An 18,735-nucleotide genomic window follows, 5' to 3' on the forward strand; every position below is an offset into this window, starting at 1 on the left:
GTTTATCTCTCCCCAGTCCATACCACCATATGGAGATGAGGGGTGGGGTCAGATCTCCCATTCTGGGAAGTTCACCCACACCCCTGTCAGTAGGGTCAGCTCTACTCTGCTGTCCAGATGAGGTGCAGGGCCTGCTTTCCTGAGTGTTGGAGCTAGTAGAGGGGAGGGTCAGTGCCCTCACCAGCTGGAGGCAATAGGGTCAAGGAGGGAGGGCATCTTTCCCTCGCCCCCATCACCACACCACAGACAGGGAGGTGGTACCAGCTATGCCCCTGTCTACAGGTTCAACTTCACTGTGCTACCCAGGCAAGGTGCAGGGCTTGTTCTCCTGAGTGAGTGCTGCAGCTGGTAAGGGTTTGGGTCAGATCCCCCACCTGCTGCAGGTGGAGAGGGGAGGAGAGCATCTTTCTCTCACCCACACCACCACATGCCCTCCCATTTGCATGCCCTCAGGGACAGCTTGACCACACCCCTATGAACAGGATCAGCTCTATTGTGCTGCCCAGGTGAGGTGTAGGAGCCTCTCCCCTGAGTGCTTCAGCCAGTGAGGGGCAGGACCGGTTCTCCCTAGTGTTGCAACCAGTGAGGGTCGGGCCAGCTCTCTACAGCCCTGTCCTCTCTGCTTTTGGTGGTATCAGGAGCCACAGACGAGCGTCCTGGCAGCAGCCCAGGCCCAGACATCACCATGGCCCTCGTGGCAATCAAGCCACCCACCTCAGCCTTCTACTGCTTTAGCTTCTTCAGATATGCCTCTGCCCACTCAAAATGAACTCTTTCTTTCTTTCTTTCTTTCTTTCTTTCTTTCTTTCTTTCTTTCTTTCTTTCTCTCTCTCTCTCTCTCTCTCTCTCTCTCTCTCTCTCTCTCTCTCTCTCCCCCCTCTCTCCCTCTCTCCCTCTCTCCCTCTCTCCCCTCCCTCCCTCCCTCCCTCCTTCCTATAACACAGCATACATTTTGGCCAGACTGGCCTTGAATTCACTTGGTAGTCCAGGTAGGCCTTGAATTTGTGCTAAGTTATACTATCAGGCTAACTTACCTGCTTTCTTTTCAGTTCTCCCCAGAGATTCTTACAGATTTGGGAAAATCTTCTGAAGTTGTTACTTTTAAAAAATAAAGTCAAAATTACAGTTTCATTGACCTCCCCCTAAGCCTGTGTGAAAAAATTAAAGTGCATGTTACTGTAATGGGGACGCTGATAGTTGTCGAGGGAGTTGGCTTATCTTATTAAACTCTTTGACAAAGAACATCTGGGACAGACCAAGCGAGGGGAATATAACAAAGTATCTATTTTAGTTCTTTGTGGTGGGAGGCACCGTAAGGCTGGGAGTCTGCTGAGTGGAGCTGGCTTAGGTATTTCCTAGGGCTCCTACACATCCCCTTCCCCACTGATCTTGTTTTACCTGCCCCCATGCCTTCCTGCTGGTTCCTCTCACAGCAGGATGGGACGAGAAGCCACCTTCTGCGTGAGCCTGCCTTGGCTGTTCCTGTCTGTGTTTCTCTACCCGCTCTTCAGTTTCCTGTAAACTCGGGAGAAGTCTAGGTAAACTTGAGCTTGTGATCCTTTTTCAGTTGGGTTAGGGTTGAAGTCATGCCCTCCACCGTCAGAGCAGCCTCCTCCTTTAAAGGTGTCTTACTGTGGTCTGCTGGTGTCCTGGACCGAAGCTCTGATGCTGGTCTAGCTTTGTGACCAGTGTGTTAGAAGATGCATCAGCCTGTGACGCACTGTCCTCTGGGAGCAGTCCCCCAGCTCCACCCTCCACTCTCCTCCTCCATTCTGCAGCATCCTGTCTCATTCTACTTGTCCTGCCCCGTCCGTCCGTCCGTCCGTCCGTCCGTCTCTGTGCTTCCTAGGACAAACTGCATTTCTGTCTTCGTGAAGGATCTCTTCACCTTCACCTGTCTCCTGTGCTAGACCTCATTCTCTCTCAGTTTGGTAGAGTATTTTTCAGGGGCATCTGGAGAGTGTAGAGAAGTCAGTGTTTGGGATCTCTTGTGATTGCTTTATAATCAATTACTCCAAAACTTAGTAGCTTAAAACGTCCTTTGTAGTTTGATGGTCAGGGCTGTGTGAGCGTGACTGAGGGTGGAGGTGTGGCTGTCATGCTTGCTGCCTTTGCTCTCCTAATGACCTGGTGGCTGGGCCTTCCTAGACCGACTGAACAAAGAGAACAAGGTAGAAGTTACTTTTATTTGACCTAGATTTCTGTTGTATTTTGCTCATTAAAAGTGTTACTAACCAAAAAAAAAAAAAAAAAAAAAAGCCAGGCGGTGGTGGCGCACACTTTAATCCCAGCACTCCGGAGGGAGAGGCAGGCAGATCTCTGAGTTTGAGGCTGGCCTGGTCTACAGAGTGAGTTCTAAGGATAGGCTCCAAACTACACAGAGAAACCCTGTCTTCAAAAAAAAAAAAAAAAAAAAAAAAAAGTGTTGCTAACTACGGCCTACATTCAAGGAGAAAAAACTAGTTTATATATATATATATATATATATATATATATATATATATATATATATATATTTTATATATATATATATATTTTTTTGTTTTGTTTTGTTTTGTTTTGTTTTGTTTTTCGAGACAGGGTTTCTCTGTGTAGCTTTGCGCCTTTCCTGGGACTCACTTGGTAGCCCAGGCTGGCCTCGAACTCACAGAGATCCGCCTGCCTCTGCCTCCTGAGTGCTGGGATTAAAGGCGTGCGCCACCACGGCCCGGCTTAGTTTATATTTTTAAGTTAGTAGTATCTAGGAACTGTTTTAACCTACCACATCTTTGCCATCTGAAACCATCATGACTCTCAGTAGAGAACACAGAGCTAAAGGTGGTATCATGTTACCTCAGGACGCTTTCTTTCTTTCTTTCTTTCTTTCTTTTTTTTTTTTTTTTTGAGACAAGTTTTCTCTGGGTAGCCCTGCCTGTCCTGGAACTCACTCTGCAACCAGGCTGGCCTTGAACTCACAGAGCTCCGCCTGCCTAGAGCCAGGATGAAGGGCGTGTGCTACTACACCCAGTTGTTGTTGTGTTTTCTCTTTTTGAGATGGGTCTTGCTGTGGATCCAGGACTGGCCTTGCCCTCTTGGTCCTCACCCTCAGCATCCTTAGTCTCCTGAGTGTGTACCAGGCTGGCTCCTTACTGCTTCTGAGAAGTCCTGCTTTTGTTCCTGCCCTGTGTGCTGCCGGAATATGTCTGGGATTTTCCTCCTCATCCTTGGGGTGGGGAGCAGTGAAGCATGGGTCTCCCTTTCATTCACTGTGCTGGATACTTGGAACTTCTGATTTTTTGATATGGGGTCTTCCTATGTAGCCAAGGCTAACTTTGAACCTGTAGCAGTCTTTCTGACAGACTTCCAAGTACAAAGGTTTGCAGGAGTCCATTACTTTACTCAGCTTCAGGGGAGCCTTTTAATCAGGAAACAGAATATTCTGTTCTGAGAAAACTGCGTATCTTTAATTTCTTTTAGATTTAATTTTATAAACTGAACTCCTTAGTTAATTTGGGGGAGGTTCTAGAGGTGACAGCAGTAACTTGTGCATACCAAGTACCACTGTAGCCCTGCAGATGGAGTTAAACTTATTTTTTTGTTATCATCCATGGCCATTGGATTTGCGTTTGATTTGAAAGTTTACTATTAGAATTTTCCTGTAGCCAGGGCCTAAGGTTTAAAGGTCTGTTCTAAGTTGTTTTTGTTTTTTTTTTTAATTTCAGTGCATTGCTTTTTTAAAAAAAATATTTGTGTGTGTGTGTGTGTGTGTGTGTGTGTGTGTGTGTGTGTATGTGTGTGTATGACGTGTGTGGTGCATGTGCCACAGTGTGCATGTGGAGGTCAGAGAACAACTTGGTAGAGTCACATCTTTCCTTCTACTTCTGTGTGGGTTCTGGGGATGGAATTGTAAGTCGCTAGGCTTGTCCCACCTGTGCCTTGAACTGTTGAGCCATCTTGCCAGCCGGAGGCACTAGTGAGGCAAGGTTTCATGTAGCCTCGCTGGCCTTAAAGTCACTCATGTAGCCTTGTTAGCCTTGAACTCCTGCCCTCCTGCCTCCACCTCCTAAGTCCCGGGCTCCTCGGCATGCACCACCAGTCCTGGCTGCTATGGTGTGTCACTCTGATAATGCTCCTCCTTCACAATCTCCCAGGGCTCCAATCCTGAAGGAAGCCGAGAACTGTGAGGCGCTTAAGGCCAGAAACTACCAAAGGGAAGTTTATTCTGAACACAGGTCAGTGTGAAGGTAGTACAAAAATGGAACTTTGGGGTCATTATCCTGGGATTCCTTAGACCTGCCCTAATGATAGCGAGGATGCCAGCCTGGGGAAGGACTAATGAATAGGTTCAGTCTGAGGGTGAGGACGGAGGAATGGATCCCTTGTAAGTAGTAATGTTCAGACAAAATCACCCACCGAACAGAGAAACCACTGCAGGCAAACAAAGACTTTGGGTGGCCTTTATTTTCCAGGTGCTCTCTGGCTGCCCAAGTATGGTTTCTTCTCTTTCTGTGGGGAGGCTTCTGAGGGTCTTGCAGGGTTGGAGAATAAGGAGAAAAGTCTCTCCAGAAGGGAGGTGTGAAGTTAATCTCAGTGTCAGGTTGCCTGGATTTAGAAACAATTCTGTGCGTGTTTGTGAGGCTGTTCAAATGAGGGGAAGAGCCACCCTGATGTGGACAGCAGTTCAACGGCCCCTGAATGTGGACAGCAGTTCCACAGTCCCTGATGTGGACAGCAGTTCCACAGTCCCTGAATGTGGACAGCAGTTCCGAGGCCCCTGATGTGGACAGCAGTTCTGTGGCCTCTGAATGTGGACAGCAGTTCTGTGGCCCCTGAATGTGGACAGCAGTTCCAAGGCCCCTGATGTGAACAGCAGTTCCGAGGCCCCTGATGTGGACAGCAGTTCTGTGGCCTCTGAATGTGGACAGCAGTTCTGTGGCCCCTGAATGTGGACAGCAGTTCCAAGGCCCCTGATGTGAACAGCAGTTCCACGGCCTCTGAATGTGGACAGCAGTTCCACAGTCCCTGAATGTGGACAGCAGTTCCGAGGCCCCTGATGTGGACAGCAGTTCTGTGGCCTCTGAATGTGGACAGCAGTTCTGTGGCCCCTGAATGTGGACAGCAGTTCCAAGGCCCCTGATGTGAACAGCAGTTCCGAGGCCCCTGATGTGGACAGCAGTTCTGTGGCCTCTGAATGTGGACAGCAGTTCCACAGTCCCTGAATGTGGACAGCAGTTCCAAGGCCCCTGATGTGAACAGCAGTTCCACGGCCTCTGAATGTGGACAGCAGTTCCGCGGCCCCTGATGTGGACAGCAGTTCCACGGCCCCTGAATATGGACAGCAGTTCCGTGGCCCCTGATGTGGACAGCAGTTCCACGGCCTGGAGTCCTGGAGCCAGTGAAGAGGAGCGGATTGGACACTAGCACTATTTCTCTGCTTTTTGACTGGATGCAATGTGCCCAGCTCCCTCAAACTGTAGCCAGAATAAACTAGTCTTTCCGGAGTTGCTTTTGCCAGATACATAGTTGCCACAGCATTGAGAAAAGTGGCTAGTTCAGGGTGGGACTGAAATGAGAACAGATTCAAGGCATTTCATTCTGTAATTTATTTCTTTTCTGAAATGGGGTCCCATGTATCCAGTGTTATGCTTTTGTCTTTTATTTTTGAGACAGGATCCTAGTGTGTAGCCTTGGCTGGCCTGGAACTCACTATGTAGATCAGGCTGGCCTTGAACTCCCTAGGGCTGGGATTAGAGGTGTGTGCCACCATGTATGATTTATGAGGTGCTAAGAACACAACCCAGGGCCTTGTGCATGCACTAACACTTTTACCAATTGGGCTACATTCCTAGCCCCACCCTCAACCTACGTGCTGTAGAGTATATAGCTAATATTTTTTAGAAAGGCCTTGAAAGTGTCAATATTTCAATTTCTTTCGGTGGATTTTTAAAACAAATCATGAGGAATGGTTAGTGCACTTAGAGAATTTCTGCTTCACTTAGAGCAAGTTTACTAGTGTAAAGCAAAAGAGAATCCACCAGTGTAACTTCATATTCATAAGAGCAAAAGCCTTATCACTTCAGTTCTTCGTGTAAGCCGTCTCTGCTGGGGAACTGGATCTGCTGTTGACAGCTGCCGTGAGGCCTGTCTTGAGGAGGCCTAGTTCCCTTTTCTCTTTTCTGTAAGTTCTTAGTTCCTGCAGCACAATGCAGATCGAGTTGGGATATTTCAGAAGACTTTTCATACGTCAGAGGAACAAGCAAAAGGAAGTATTGAGAACAGCATATAATGAGATAATTATTTTCATCCCAATACGTATTTATTTTGTGTATGTATGTGTATGTTCATGTTTGTGTGCATGCATGGCTACATGTGAATGGATGTTCATGCAGGTGTAGAGGCCAGAGATTGACATCTGATGTCTTCTTCAGTTTTTCTCGACTTTAGTTTTGGAGACAGGGTCTCTTACTGAGCCTGGAATTTGCTAAGTTGAGTAGTTTGCCTGGCCAGCAAATCAGTAATCCTCCTGTCTCTGTATCCCTAGCCCTGGAGTTATAGGAGTGTCTTAGTTAGGGTTTCTGTTGCTCTGAAGAGACACCATGACCACATGGCTTACAGTTCAGAGGTTCAGTCCATTATCATCATGGTGGGACTTGGTGATGTGCAGGCAGACATGGTGCTGGAGAAGGAGCTGAGAGTTCTACACCTTGTGCAGGCAGCAGGAAGTGAACTGAGACACTGGGCATGACTTGAGCATATATATGACCTCAAAGCCCAGCTCCACAGTGACACACTTCTTCCAACAAGGCGATACCTATTCCACCAAAGCCACACCTTCTAATGGTGCCACTCCTATGAGCTTATGGGGGCCAGTTACATTCAAACTCACGAGGAATGCACTACTAAACCTGGCTTTTTAAGTGGGTGCTGGGGTCCTAATTGGGGTCCTTGTGCTTATGTGACAAGCACTTCACTGACTATGCCATATCCCTAGCCCTGATATGGAGTGTCTTTTTTTTTTTTTTTGGTTTTTCGAGACAGGGTTTCTCTGTGTAGCTTTGGTGCCTGTCCTGGAACTCGCTCTGTAGTCCAGGCTGGCCTCAAACTCACAGAGATCCGCCTGGCTCTGCCTCCCGAGTGCTGGGATTAAAGGCGTGCGCCACCACCGCCCGGCTGTAGTGTCTTATTAACTATTTCAGTGTACAAAGCAATAGGTTTCATTATGATATTTCATATATTTGTATCGTGTACTTTTCCGTTACCCACCCCACCTCCTCTCTTGCCCCCTCGCCTGCATCTGCTGGTATAATTTTTCATGTGGCATTTTTTGCTTTAGTTTGCACTCCCCCATCGGGGTACTCGCCACACCTGAGCCTCTGAATTCAGATTAGAGATGCAAGTTCAGCAGAGTCTGGCTGTAGACAGACTGCTGTCTCTTTAACTCCTGTCTTTTCTCTACTGTACAGGGTAGTCTTCAGGTATATGCAGATTAAATCTCAAATTTTTATCAGAAGAGTTCATGATTGACATATAGGCATGCTACCTACAGGGTGTGACCTGCCCCACCTTCCCCAACAAGAAGACCTGTCTATCAGTGTAGATTTCATAAGACAGTCGTATCTATGATCTCCAGTATTTACTTGAGGTAATCTTGTGGTGGGGATTGAACCTAGGGCCTTGTATATACTGGGCAAGTGCCTACCACTGACCTACAGCCGTCTTGTAGTTTGTGATAGACTCTCACTGAGTTGCCCAGGCTGACCTTGAGTTCAGCCTGGAGTCAGATAGCCCTTGAACTTGGAATCCCACTGCCTCAGCCATCCATGAAACAAGGATTATAGACCTTCTCTACCATGCCTAGCCTTATAGGCTTTTTATGAAAAGGGCCTTTGTATTTATATACATTTTATGGCTTTTATAAGAAGAGCTGTAGTGTCATACAATCAAAACCAATGAACCTGACCTTGTAGCCTGGGTTCTAATCTGATCTGGTAAAACTATTTTTTTTATTTATTTTACTATTATTTAAAATTATGTATTTATTTTTATGCATGTGGATATTTTGCCTGCATGCGTACCATCTGCATGCCTGGGGCCTGAGGAGGCAGAAGGAGGCTTGGGTCCCTGGAAGTGGAGTTGTTACAAACAAATGGTTGTGAGCTGCTGTGCGGGTGCTGGGAGTTGAACTTGGGTCTTCTGAAAGAACAGTTAGTGCTCTTACTTGCTGAGCCACCTCTCCAGGCCCAGTGGTTTATTTTATTTGTCTGTCTATGTATTCATTTATTTTGGTTTTTTTTGTCTGTTTTATTCATGTTTTTATTTTCTTGTGGTGCTAAGGATTGAACATAAAGCCTTTAATATGTAGGTAAGTGTTCTCTCCTATCTTGTTTGTTTTAGTAAGTGAGTATGACGTAATTAATCTATAATTTTATAATTCAGTTAACATGTCCATTTTCTCTGAGTCAGTCTATTGCTTATGTATATTCTAACTGAAATCTAACTGAAATGTATTATTTTGAGTTACTTTAAATGACAGTAACATTTTTACCTAAATAATTTTCTTGTCATATACTGCTATATTTAATATGATGTAGAGAAAGTAAAAATGCAATATGGGTCGGGCGGTGGTGGCGCACGCCTTTAATCCAAGCACTCGGGAGGCAGAGCCAGGTGGATCTTTGTGAGTTCGAGGCCAGCCTGGTCTACAGAACGAGATCCGGGAAAGGCGCAAAGCTACACAGAGAAACCCTGTCTCAACCCCCCCCCCCAAAAAAAATGCAATATGGTCTATTTTATTTAATTTTTAAAATTTTGTTTTTTTTTTATTCCTGTGTGTGTGTTATCTGTGTGTGTGTGTGTGTGTGTGTGTGTGTGTGTGTGTGTGTTCATGCCCTTGGAAGTCAGAAGAAGGCATCAAATTCCCTGGAACTAGAGTTACAGATGGTTGTTAGCCACCACATAGGTGCTGGTAGCTGAACCCTGGTCCTCTGCAAGAGCAGCAAGTGCCTTGAGCCATCTCTCTGACTCCAATTCTTAAACAGGATATTGGTGAAATTATTAAGGCCACTCCACGTAGTTAAAAGGAGATTTATTTAATGGCGTAACTTACAAATTAAGGGTTAGGTAGGTTGTGGGGTCTGGGGAAGGTGTATTGCAGTCCTGCGGTGTTCTCTGGAGCTCTGCTTGGCCCACCTCCACCATCCAGGGTTCCGGAATGGAGAGAGCACTCGGATCCAGATCTCGGGTCCCCAGGCGCCTCCCTTGGCCCCGCCTTGTAGGTGTGACAGTTGCTGAAGTCTCAATGGGGATTGGAACTTCCAGATCAAAGCTGGAATGGCTCCCCACTACAACAGGATGTTATTTTACTTAGTTAAATCTGTTTTTTATAACTGTTCCCTGGTTTTATTTCTTTTATATGTTGAACATTTGTTCTTTATAAGATTTAAATTGTGGGGCTGAGGATGTAGCTCCATGGCAGAGCACTTACCTAGCACACACACACCCTTGCTTTAGTCCTCAGAACTGCAGGGATAGAAATCATAAGATCCAACAAAAAAGCAAGCACACCAGCATGTGCTAAAGGACTCCAAGTCATTTGGTATTGTTAGTTAAGATGAACTGGTAATTCTTTCTTTTCATTTAAGTGTCTATTGTCTTTCTTTCCAGAGTGAAAAGCTTTTGTTGTATGATACAGTCCAGAGTGAGCTTGAGGAGAAGATAAGAAGGCTTGAGGAGGACAGGCACAGCATCGACATTACCTCAGGTCAGGGCCGAGGTGTGATGGCGGTGTCCCCATGGAAATCCAGTGTCCTAGCCGGAGGGAAAGGGGAGGAGACTTCTAAAGAATGATCAGGCTGAGGTTGTCTGGAAAGATGTAGGAAGTACAGCGAAGGAAAAGGGACAGAAGTCTGACAGGAGCTACCATGGCCTGTCCTGACGACAGTGGATAACGGGTACAGGGCGGAGAAAGGAAGCACTTCCTGATGTTAGATCAGGTCAGTAGGGAATGAGGCCGTTTCAGGACAGGGACATCGTCTGTCATGCACTAACAGAAGTTTTACTGGGTTGGCCCACAGTTTGCTTTTGTGGTTTGCATTTTGCTTCTCTGCTACAGTTGGGGCAGATTTGATGAGATCAGTGTGGGTGTTCCCTTGCTTGTTAGTTATCTGTGGACTGTTGCTTAGTTCTTCTAAATCGATGTCCTTGTCTGGAAAAGAATAGCAACCTCAGGGCTGGTGAGGTGGCTCAGTGGGTAAGGTGCTTGCCCTGAAGGCTGGCCACCTGAGTTCGATCCCCAGCACCCTGTGGTGGGAAGAGAGAACCCGCTCTCACAATTGCCCTCTGACTTCCACATGTGTGCTGTGATGTGCAAGCGTGCGTACACACACAGCACACATAATGAGGAAATAAATAAATGTAAAACAGTGAAAACAGAAAGAAAACAAACTACCTCTGTGTCTAGTTGCCTTGGAGTTTTGAACAGTTTTGTATGTAAATAAGCAGTGAAATTGGGTGCTGCTCCTTCCTCTGTGGCCACCAGAAATCCGCTCACACTTTGATTTGCTTGCAGAGCTATGGAATGATGAGCTGCAGTCCAGGAAGAAGAGGAAAGATCCTTTCAGCCCCGACAAAAAGAAGCCCGTTGTTGTTTCCGATATCCTTTTCCATGTTCTCTGGGGTCTCACACGGTGCCGCCTCCCTCGCCTCCCTCGCTTCCGCACACACTGATCTCACGCACCGATCTAACTTGGACTGTCCGGGAGCAAGCACACGCTGACTCAGAGTGACTGAAGCCGGAGATAGACTGCTGCCTAAAGGGGGTGGGGTGGGGGAGAAGAGGGCTCCAGTCATCCCCTCAGCCCTGAAAACTGATAGTGTCCAGGCCACAGGACTGAGGGGAACAGCTGATTATGATACAGTTGATTAGTTTTTACCGGTGTTTTTTGTTGGTTTTGAGACAAGGTCTTGTATGTGGCCCGGGCTGGCCTTGAACCCGTAGTCCTCTTGCTTCAGTTCCCTGAGTCCTGGAATCACAGATGTGTGCACCACATTGTGCTCCAGAGTGTGTGATCTTTTCCCTGCTGAGTTGACCTTGACCTCTCAACGTCCGTATATCGTTTATATGCTGCAGGATCTTGATATCCTTGAGGACTGGACGACGATTAGGAAGGTATGGTTAACAAATGGTGCCTCAGCGGAAGGATCCTTTGTGGTCTACCTTTGAAGAGTTTGTTCATCAGCATTGGAAAATAGAGTTGTTGTCAATATGCTCTGCTTCGCAGTGGGCTGTACATACAGTATTTTAAGAATTAGAGACATGTCTGTGATTTGTATTTTTTCCAGTAATAAAGTGACTAATAATTTATAAAAATATGAATTTGCATGTTTACTTTGCTCTAGAGTATCTGAGCTCAGAAATTTGTCTGTTTTCTGCCCTGTAGAAGGCACTCAGTAAATACTTGTTGAATGAATAAATTGAACTTCAAGTGTCTTCTATTCTGTTAATAACTATCAAGGCATGAATGGACCCAGATGCTTGTTTAAGAACGGAGCTATGTATCTTGCCATCTTTGTACTTATTATTTATTTCTATTACCATTTTTACTTTTTATTTTGCTCAGACTGCCCTAGAATTCACTTTGTAGCCCTCAAAGTCTTTGAACGTGTGAGCCTGCTGCCTTGGCCTTCTTGGGATCTGGATTACAAGCCTGTGCCACCAGACTTGGCTTGAGGCTTGCTTTCCTTATTAAAAATTTCCATTTTTATAAATTATCCAGAGAAAAGATTTCATCTGTTAATAATACCCATGGGAGAAGGTGTTCTCTGTGGCTTTAGACATCAGCCTGGAGGCTGGGCACACCTCTCAGTTCTAGCGTGCTTGCCTAGGGTGCTTGCCTAGGGTGCTTGCCTAGCATGCACGATGCCTGGGGTTCTTCCCACAGCACCAGAAGAAAATGAGAGCAGTTAATGTTTATGTTTTATTTTATTATTGAACCAATCAAGAATGTTGTATATATTATAGATAGCAAAATGCATTTTCAGTCTGAACTCAGATTTTTCCCTCTCCCCCTCTTTTTCCTAAGGCGATGGCTACATTGGGTCCACACCGAGTTAAAACAGAACGTAAGTCATGAGTTGTGACATCCTCTCTGTGGAGAGCTGTTGAATCAGAGTGGTTAAATGCCCTGTGTATTGAGGAGCTACACATCACTGGTTCCACTAATCAGCAAACTCTGTGACTGATATTACAAGGAACTCTGGAGTCTCCTGGTTCATTTGAAAGTTTCAAATGCTGTGTCTCTTCTTTCATTGCTAAGCCATATCATCCTTACTGATACTAGATCTGTAATTCAAGGTACATTTACCCAGTCTTTTTTTTTTTAAATTGGCCCATTACTTCTTTAGGTGAAATTTTTGGAACTCATGAATTGGTCCCAGGAAGTCCAGATTCTCTGGAGCTGTGTACTAAATTTCTTAGGAGTGCCCCCCCCCAGGTCCTCAGGCTTGTACAGCATATGTGTTTACCTGCTGAGCCATCTCACTGGCCCCACTGATACTTGTAATTGTCTGCTTGTTCGTCTGTCTCCTGACTGGAGTGTAAACTTTACAAAGGCTGGCGCCATCTCTTTGTTTTGTCCTCAGTCCCCAGCACAGTTCCTGGTGTAGAGGACGGGCTCAGACATGGAGTGAATGAGTGACTGGAAAGCAAGCAAGTGCACATAGACGTATTCCCTCCCTCTGTATACCAGAGACCGAGGTTCTTGAAGGGACAGTGGGGAAAGATACATGTGGAGGCTCCTTTAGTACTGTGTCTGTCACTAAGTAAGTTAGTGCAAATGATGATGGTCTTTATGAAGTCCGTGCGAAGATGATGATTCTCTGAGAGGTGACAGCTGAGTGATGAAGGTGCAGCTGCGACATGATGATGTGGTTCTGACATGTTTCCATAGGAACATGTTTTCCCTGCATTACTTTATCTACTAATGCCAAACCATTTCTGAGGGTTGGAAATGCAAGTTCTGCTTAGGATAATTACAAATTCTGGGGACCTCTCATTATACATTAGGTTTTGCTTCTTTCCAAGTATGACATACCTTCTAGGGGAGGAAATTTGACAAGTAATTTTCATAGCTGGAAATAAGACAATTCATGTTTTTCAGGAGTTCTTAAACCTGGTGCTGGTAGTTAGTCTTCACGTGCCTGCTTACTCTTCCGACTCTTCTTCACGGGTCTTCGTCATCTGCCTCTGCTCATATTAGACAGGGATGCTAAAGGAAGAGGAACTCTTGTTTTACATTGTAGATTTCCTACGGAAGAATATTTCCAGTGTTTTTTACACGCACATATGTACATGGATTACTGTTGTCTTTTAAAGTTTGGACAGTGTCTTTCTAACTTGAGTTATTTAACTGATCCCTTTAGCACCTGTGAAACTGGAAAAACATCTGCACAGTGCTAGATCTGAAGAGGGAAGACTGTATTATGATGGTGAATGGTATATACGTGGACAGACAATCTGTATTGACAAAAAAGATGAATGTCCTACAAGGTAAGAAGCTTCCTGTCACTTCATTGTTGCTGAGAATTGCTGTTTACACGTGTTGTCAACCACCGTTTGCAGCCTCTGGGGGGTATTTGTCATGTATCCTTAGTTCCCCCTGGGTCCTTTTTCTTTGAGTAAGATCCAGTCGTGTGCACAGTTGTTAGTATTTATATACTAGACTTCATATTAGAGTTGAACACAGCACTAACATAGTGGATGTGCTTGGAATTATTTGTTCATGAAGTTATCCTGTTTGTTAATTCTTTTTTTTTTTTCTTTTTTTTTCTTTTTGGTTTTTTCAAGACAGGGTTTCTCTGTGTAGCTTTGCGCCTTTTCCTGGAACTCACTTGGTAGCCCAGGCTGGCCTCGAACTCACAGAGATCCGCCTGGCTCTGCCTCCCGAGTTCTGGGATTAAAGGCATGCGCCACCACCACCCGGCCTGTTTGTTAATTCTTACAGTGTGATTCATTGTTAGGATCCTCATATAGTAACTTTCAAACCAGATGATTAACAATTTTTGGTGGGTCTATTAATTCTGAACTCTTTTGGTCCCATTTCAGTTTTCTGGATTAAACAACCATACCAGCCAGCAATGCAGCTTCGTTGTTAGAGTGCTTGCTGATTACACACAGCTCTGGTTCCTGTCCCCAGTGCTACATGAACTGGGCAGGTGGAGAGCCTATTATCTCAGCACTAGGGAGGTGGAGACAGGAAGATCAGGAGTTCAAGGCCAACCTTAGTTGGGGTCTCTGCAAATACCAGGGCTAGCAGAGTAACAATCCATGTGAGGAAAGACAAAATCTAGTTCAACATGACTCAGTAGCCAGTGTTGGTTCAAACTTCTAGAATCTTTAATTTTAGGCACATTTAAATACAGTACCGTTTGGAAAAAGTTTCCTGGTGCAACATAATCCTTTGTGCACAAGGACGCATAATTACATGGAAACTTTCTCAAAGTACATGTTACTTCTTCCATGAAGATGTATTCTAAAGAAAGACTATGTATGTTACCTTAAGGGCCTAGGGGAAGATCGCTGTGGTCTTGGTCATACAGATAGCACAGAGGTCATCTAGACTATTGGCCATCTCCAGTCCTGTGTGGGGGAGCCTGCTGGCCATACAGATAGCCCAAGGATCACCTAGTCTTATTAGCCACCACCATTCCCAGCCTTCTGGGTGGAAAACTGTGTGTTTAACATTCCTGTTTTCCCTAGATATTATCTGTGAGCACAAGACACTTAGCTATATAGAGTTGGAGGGTAACCTTGGGATACAGAAGACTCTATTTCAGACAAAAAGTATTAATTAAGGCAGGAAAGAAATGGAAAATTAATGAAAACTTTAAGAATGCCTAGTGGGGTTGGAGAGATGGTTCAACTGATGAGAGGGAGCTGCTCTCCTAGAGAACCCTTGGTTCCCAGCAGCATAGCTGTCAGTTAGCTCCAGCTACAAGGAATCAAGCGCCCTCTTCTGGCCTCTGTGAGCACTGCACACAGTTTGTGCACTGTGTAGCTTTAATATTCACGTACAGCCAGGCGGTGGTGGCACACGTCTTTAATCCCAGCACTCGGGAGGCAGAGCCAGGTGGATCTCTGTGAGTTCGAGGCCAGCCTGGGCTACCAAGTGAGTTCTAGGACAGGTGCAAAGCTACACAGAGAAACCCTGTCTCAAAAAACAAAACAAAAAACAAAACAAACAAAAAAAAATTCACGTACATAAAACAAAAAAAAAAAAACAGAAATAAACCATTAAAAAAGAGCACTTTGTAATTAAAATATAACTTGGCAAATAGAAATTACTTTTTAAGTGTTAATTTAGATTTAAAATTTATATTATTCATGCAGCCTATAAGTTATCTTGCTGTGGTCTTTTTGAAAATATTAATGAATTATTGCTTTCATCCTTCAGGGTTAAATTCTCAGAGTATCAGCTTTCTAAGTAAGAAACACTCTTTTCTAGATAAGAACATTTGAGTTTAGTTTGATTTCATATTTTGAAAGCTTAATTGGATTATGATTTCATATGTACATTTTGATTTCAAGAACATGCATAACAAATTTTCTCATTTAACTATTATAATGCCAATTTTATTTGATATTCCAGGATTCTCTTGTGTTATTGGTTTTGAGACATTTTTACTACTATTTAGCATTAATGTGATTAAAAAGAGATAGCAGTGAAAGAGGTAAATCTTTTGGAAATAGATTTTAAATATCTCTTCTATGTAAAGATTAGCAGTGTTGAAAAGAATCAGTCTAACAGATAGTCTAACACTGGAAATTGAGAGATTAGCAGTGAAAAGATTTCCTGTTGACAGTAGTGGAAGCTCTAATGCTATCTGAATGATGGCTTTAGGTCCACTGTCCTTCTGGAGGATGAAGTGTGGATGGGGTAAGGAATGATGTGCTTTGGAACAGCCAGTGACTCACTCAACAAGGGAACATATGCCACAGGGCATTTCAGCAGTTGTATAAACACCATAGAGCACATTTACACACTTAGATAGTATAGGCCAGTCACATAATGCAGCCAAGAGATGGGGTAAATCTGAGTTGTAAGATGCTTTACAGCAACTGTTTTTATTTTATTTAAGAAATAATTGGGAAGGAATATGTGATAAAATTATGATGGAGGGCTGAGGATATAGCCCAGTGGTGGAGTGCTTGCCTACCCTGCACAAGGTCCAGGTGAGGATCTTCAGCACTGGGGAAAAGGTTGATGTAGTAAGTACCTAGGCAGTAACAGAGTGTGACTCATCTTTGTCAAGTGTTAGGCGCTGCATGCGATTGTGTGTGCTCTGCTTTCATGTGATTGACAGCACAGTACACACACACACACACACACACACACACACACACACACACACACACACACACGAAGAGCACGTTGTGCTGTAATGTTTTGACAGTGCAACCTAACTAAGAACTTTTTAGCTTGGGTTTTAGCTCACGGAGCTACTGTTGTATGTGCAGTCTCCTGCTGGTCAAGATGTTCCATAGGAGTTTATCAATTCATTCAGAACGTAAGCTGTACACTAGACTCGGGGTTGGTGGTTATCGGGCTGTTTTCTACTCCATGCCCTGCTGCCAGTGCAGTGTCTGGTAGAGGTTAGTTCTCTACCTGAACTAGTGAGCCATTGTAGCTTGTAGAGTGTGGAGCCGTGTTTTTAGTAAAAGCCAGGCCCAGGCAGAAGAATTGCAAGCTCACGGCCAACCTGGGAGATATCTCTATATCTCTGTATCTCAAGGCATGTCTTTAAAGAAAAGAGAAATAAACCCCCATAATAATCAAATAAATGAAATGAACCCCATTGTAATTCATTCATTTTTTTTCTTTTTTAGTGCTGTAATTACAACAATTAACCACGATGAAGTTTGGTTTAAGAGGCCGGACGGAAGCAAATCTAAGCTTTACATTTCACAGCTACAGAAAGGAAAATACTCCATTAAACACTCGTAATCACAGTTTAAGTGTTGTCCAAATCCACCTTGTTAGTGTTACCACGTGTGATGTGCCATGGGAGCCCAGAAAATGTATTCAGCAGCTGAATCTCTTCATCCAGTCACAAGAGATGTGTCTTTTAGGTAGCACTCTAAGTAGACCCCATATTGGTAAGTCATTAAGAAAACTAGTGATCCAACTGAATCATGACCATCACATTTATTTACCTCTTAGGACCGGTGGCCACCAGGTGTATTTGGTAGGTATTTTTTCTCAGTTTGATTCATTTGTGTTTTAATTATGTGAATGTGTCTCATCTTTTAGTGAACTACGAACTACGGTTACCTGCAGTTTGAAATTGTCCACATCTTTGTCACTCATTGTGTTTGTAAATAAGACTGATGAACTATTTCCTACACGTGATTTGTATTAGTGCATAGTTTAAATCAGAATGGAAATGTATACATATGTCAGTGAGTATGTATATATGGCACCATCAGCTTGCTTAGAACTGGTGGCCCAGCTGTACAATCTTGTTTGACCCCAAATTAAACTGTTGGGCTTGAGAAGTAAAGGGAGCACTTTTATAGACTAGATTTCCTTCGTCCTTGACGGTGGCGACCTCTTCTCCGGATCGTATTTGCAGTTTATTAGTGGCCCTGTGGCAAGTGTGAACACGCTGCTGCCTGGGTTTATCAAGGCTGCTGGAGGGCAGGCGTCCCTGCCTAGTGCTGCTGATGCAGAGTGTCAGCAGGAGAGTGGCGTGGTGGCGGCGGCGGCAGCGGCGGCAGCGGCGGCAGCGCTGTGGTGCTTTCTGCACACGGAAGGCTGCACGTTTGAAGAGTTTAGGAAGCATTTTCCAGAGGCAAAACTAGATCCTAATTCTAATTTTATTGCTAGGGTGAAATAGATGTGGACACTTCCTTTGAATCTAGCTCCCCCCAAAATTAGCATTTTAAAAAAATCTTCCATGTTTTTACACTAAGGCCATTTGGTGCAATTTAGAAAATGTTGGCCTCCCTTCCCTCAGCCACATCCAGAATGAACTTCTAAAGCCTCTGGAAGCAGGTAGAAAATGGAAGCCTGCAGCCCGGCAGCACTCATGGCTGTGGTGGGTATTAGGTACAACCAAGTCAAGTATTCTGGTGGTCTCGTGCACTTTAATTTCTGTTACAATGGTGTTTAAGAGGACGAGGAAGATGGACTTATTAACACTCAGCGAAGGAGTCTCTGCATGATTCCGTTAGTTCCTTATGATTTTACCTCTGCAGATGTCCTGTGCAGGTCACTACTTCCCAGTTGCCAAATTGTAACGCGTTTGACTTTTGAAATTCAGTGTCAGCAACATTGTGCTGCTCTGCTCTGTTTCTGATCCATCTTAGTGGCTGTACGTACTGTCGCAATCCAGGAGCGTTCGACAGTGCTTATATATATGCATATATATATATATATGATGTTTGATAAACATTTTTAATGAGATTTGTATTTTTAAATTGAGTGTGTAATAAAAAGAAGTGTTTGCGTGTCATTCGTGGTACTGTGTGTCATTTCCTCATGTGCAGGTGTTTATATCCTGCCTACTTCTGGGTGGATTTGAGCCAGTTGACATCAGTAGATCCACAGCGCTGTGGAGGGCTTCTGCTCGGCTACCCACACCTGCGCCTCTGTGGGCCGTACGGAGGTGTTCAAGAACCTAAGTTATACTTAACTAAATGCACATAGAGGTGTGCTATACCTTGACAAGTGTACTCTGTGTTTTCAGATTCTAACCGGA

At 44.5% G+C, this 18,735-nt stretch overlaps 1 protein-coding gene across 1 annotated transcript in view; it reads left to right on the forward strand.

Annotated features, from left to right (window-relative positions):
• The window catches only part of Brms1l (BRMS1 like transcriptional repressor), a 41,137-nt gene extending 22,648 nt beyond the window's left edge, over positions 1-18,489 (forward strand). Inside the window, exons 5-10 of the mRNA XM_052738562.1 lie at positions 9,643-9,739; positions 10,547-10,630; positions 11,082-11,146; positions 12,060-12,099; positions 13,399-13,525; positions 16,862-18,489. Coding sequence (XP_052594522.1) covers positions 9,643-9,739; positions 10,547-10,630; positions 11,082-11,146; positions 12,060-12,099; positions 13,399-13,525; positions 16,862-16,979 — 531 coding nt within the window. The 3' untranslated portion in view covers positions 16,980-18,489. The remainder of the gene's footprint in view (positions 1-9,642; positions 9,740-10,546; positions 10,631-11,081; positions 11,147-12,059; positions 12,100-13,398; positions 13,526-16,861) is intronic.
• The last annotated feature ends 246 nt before the right edge of the window (positions 18,490-18,735 follow it).

This window comes from Peromyscus californicus, unplaced genomic scaffold (assembly GCF_007827085.1).
Source record: "Peromyscus californicus insignis strain IS unplaced genomic scaffold, ASM782708v3 Scaffold_15__1_contigs__length_86483966, whole genome shotgun sequence".
NCBI lineage: Eukaryota > Metazoa > Chordata > Mammalia > Rodentia > Cricetidae > Peromyscus > Peromyscus californicus.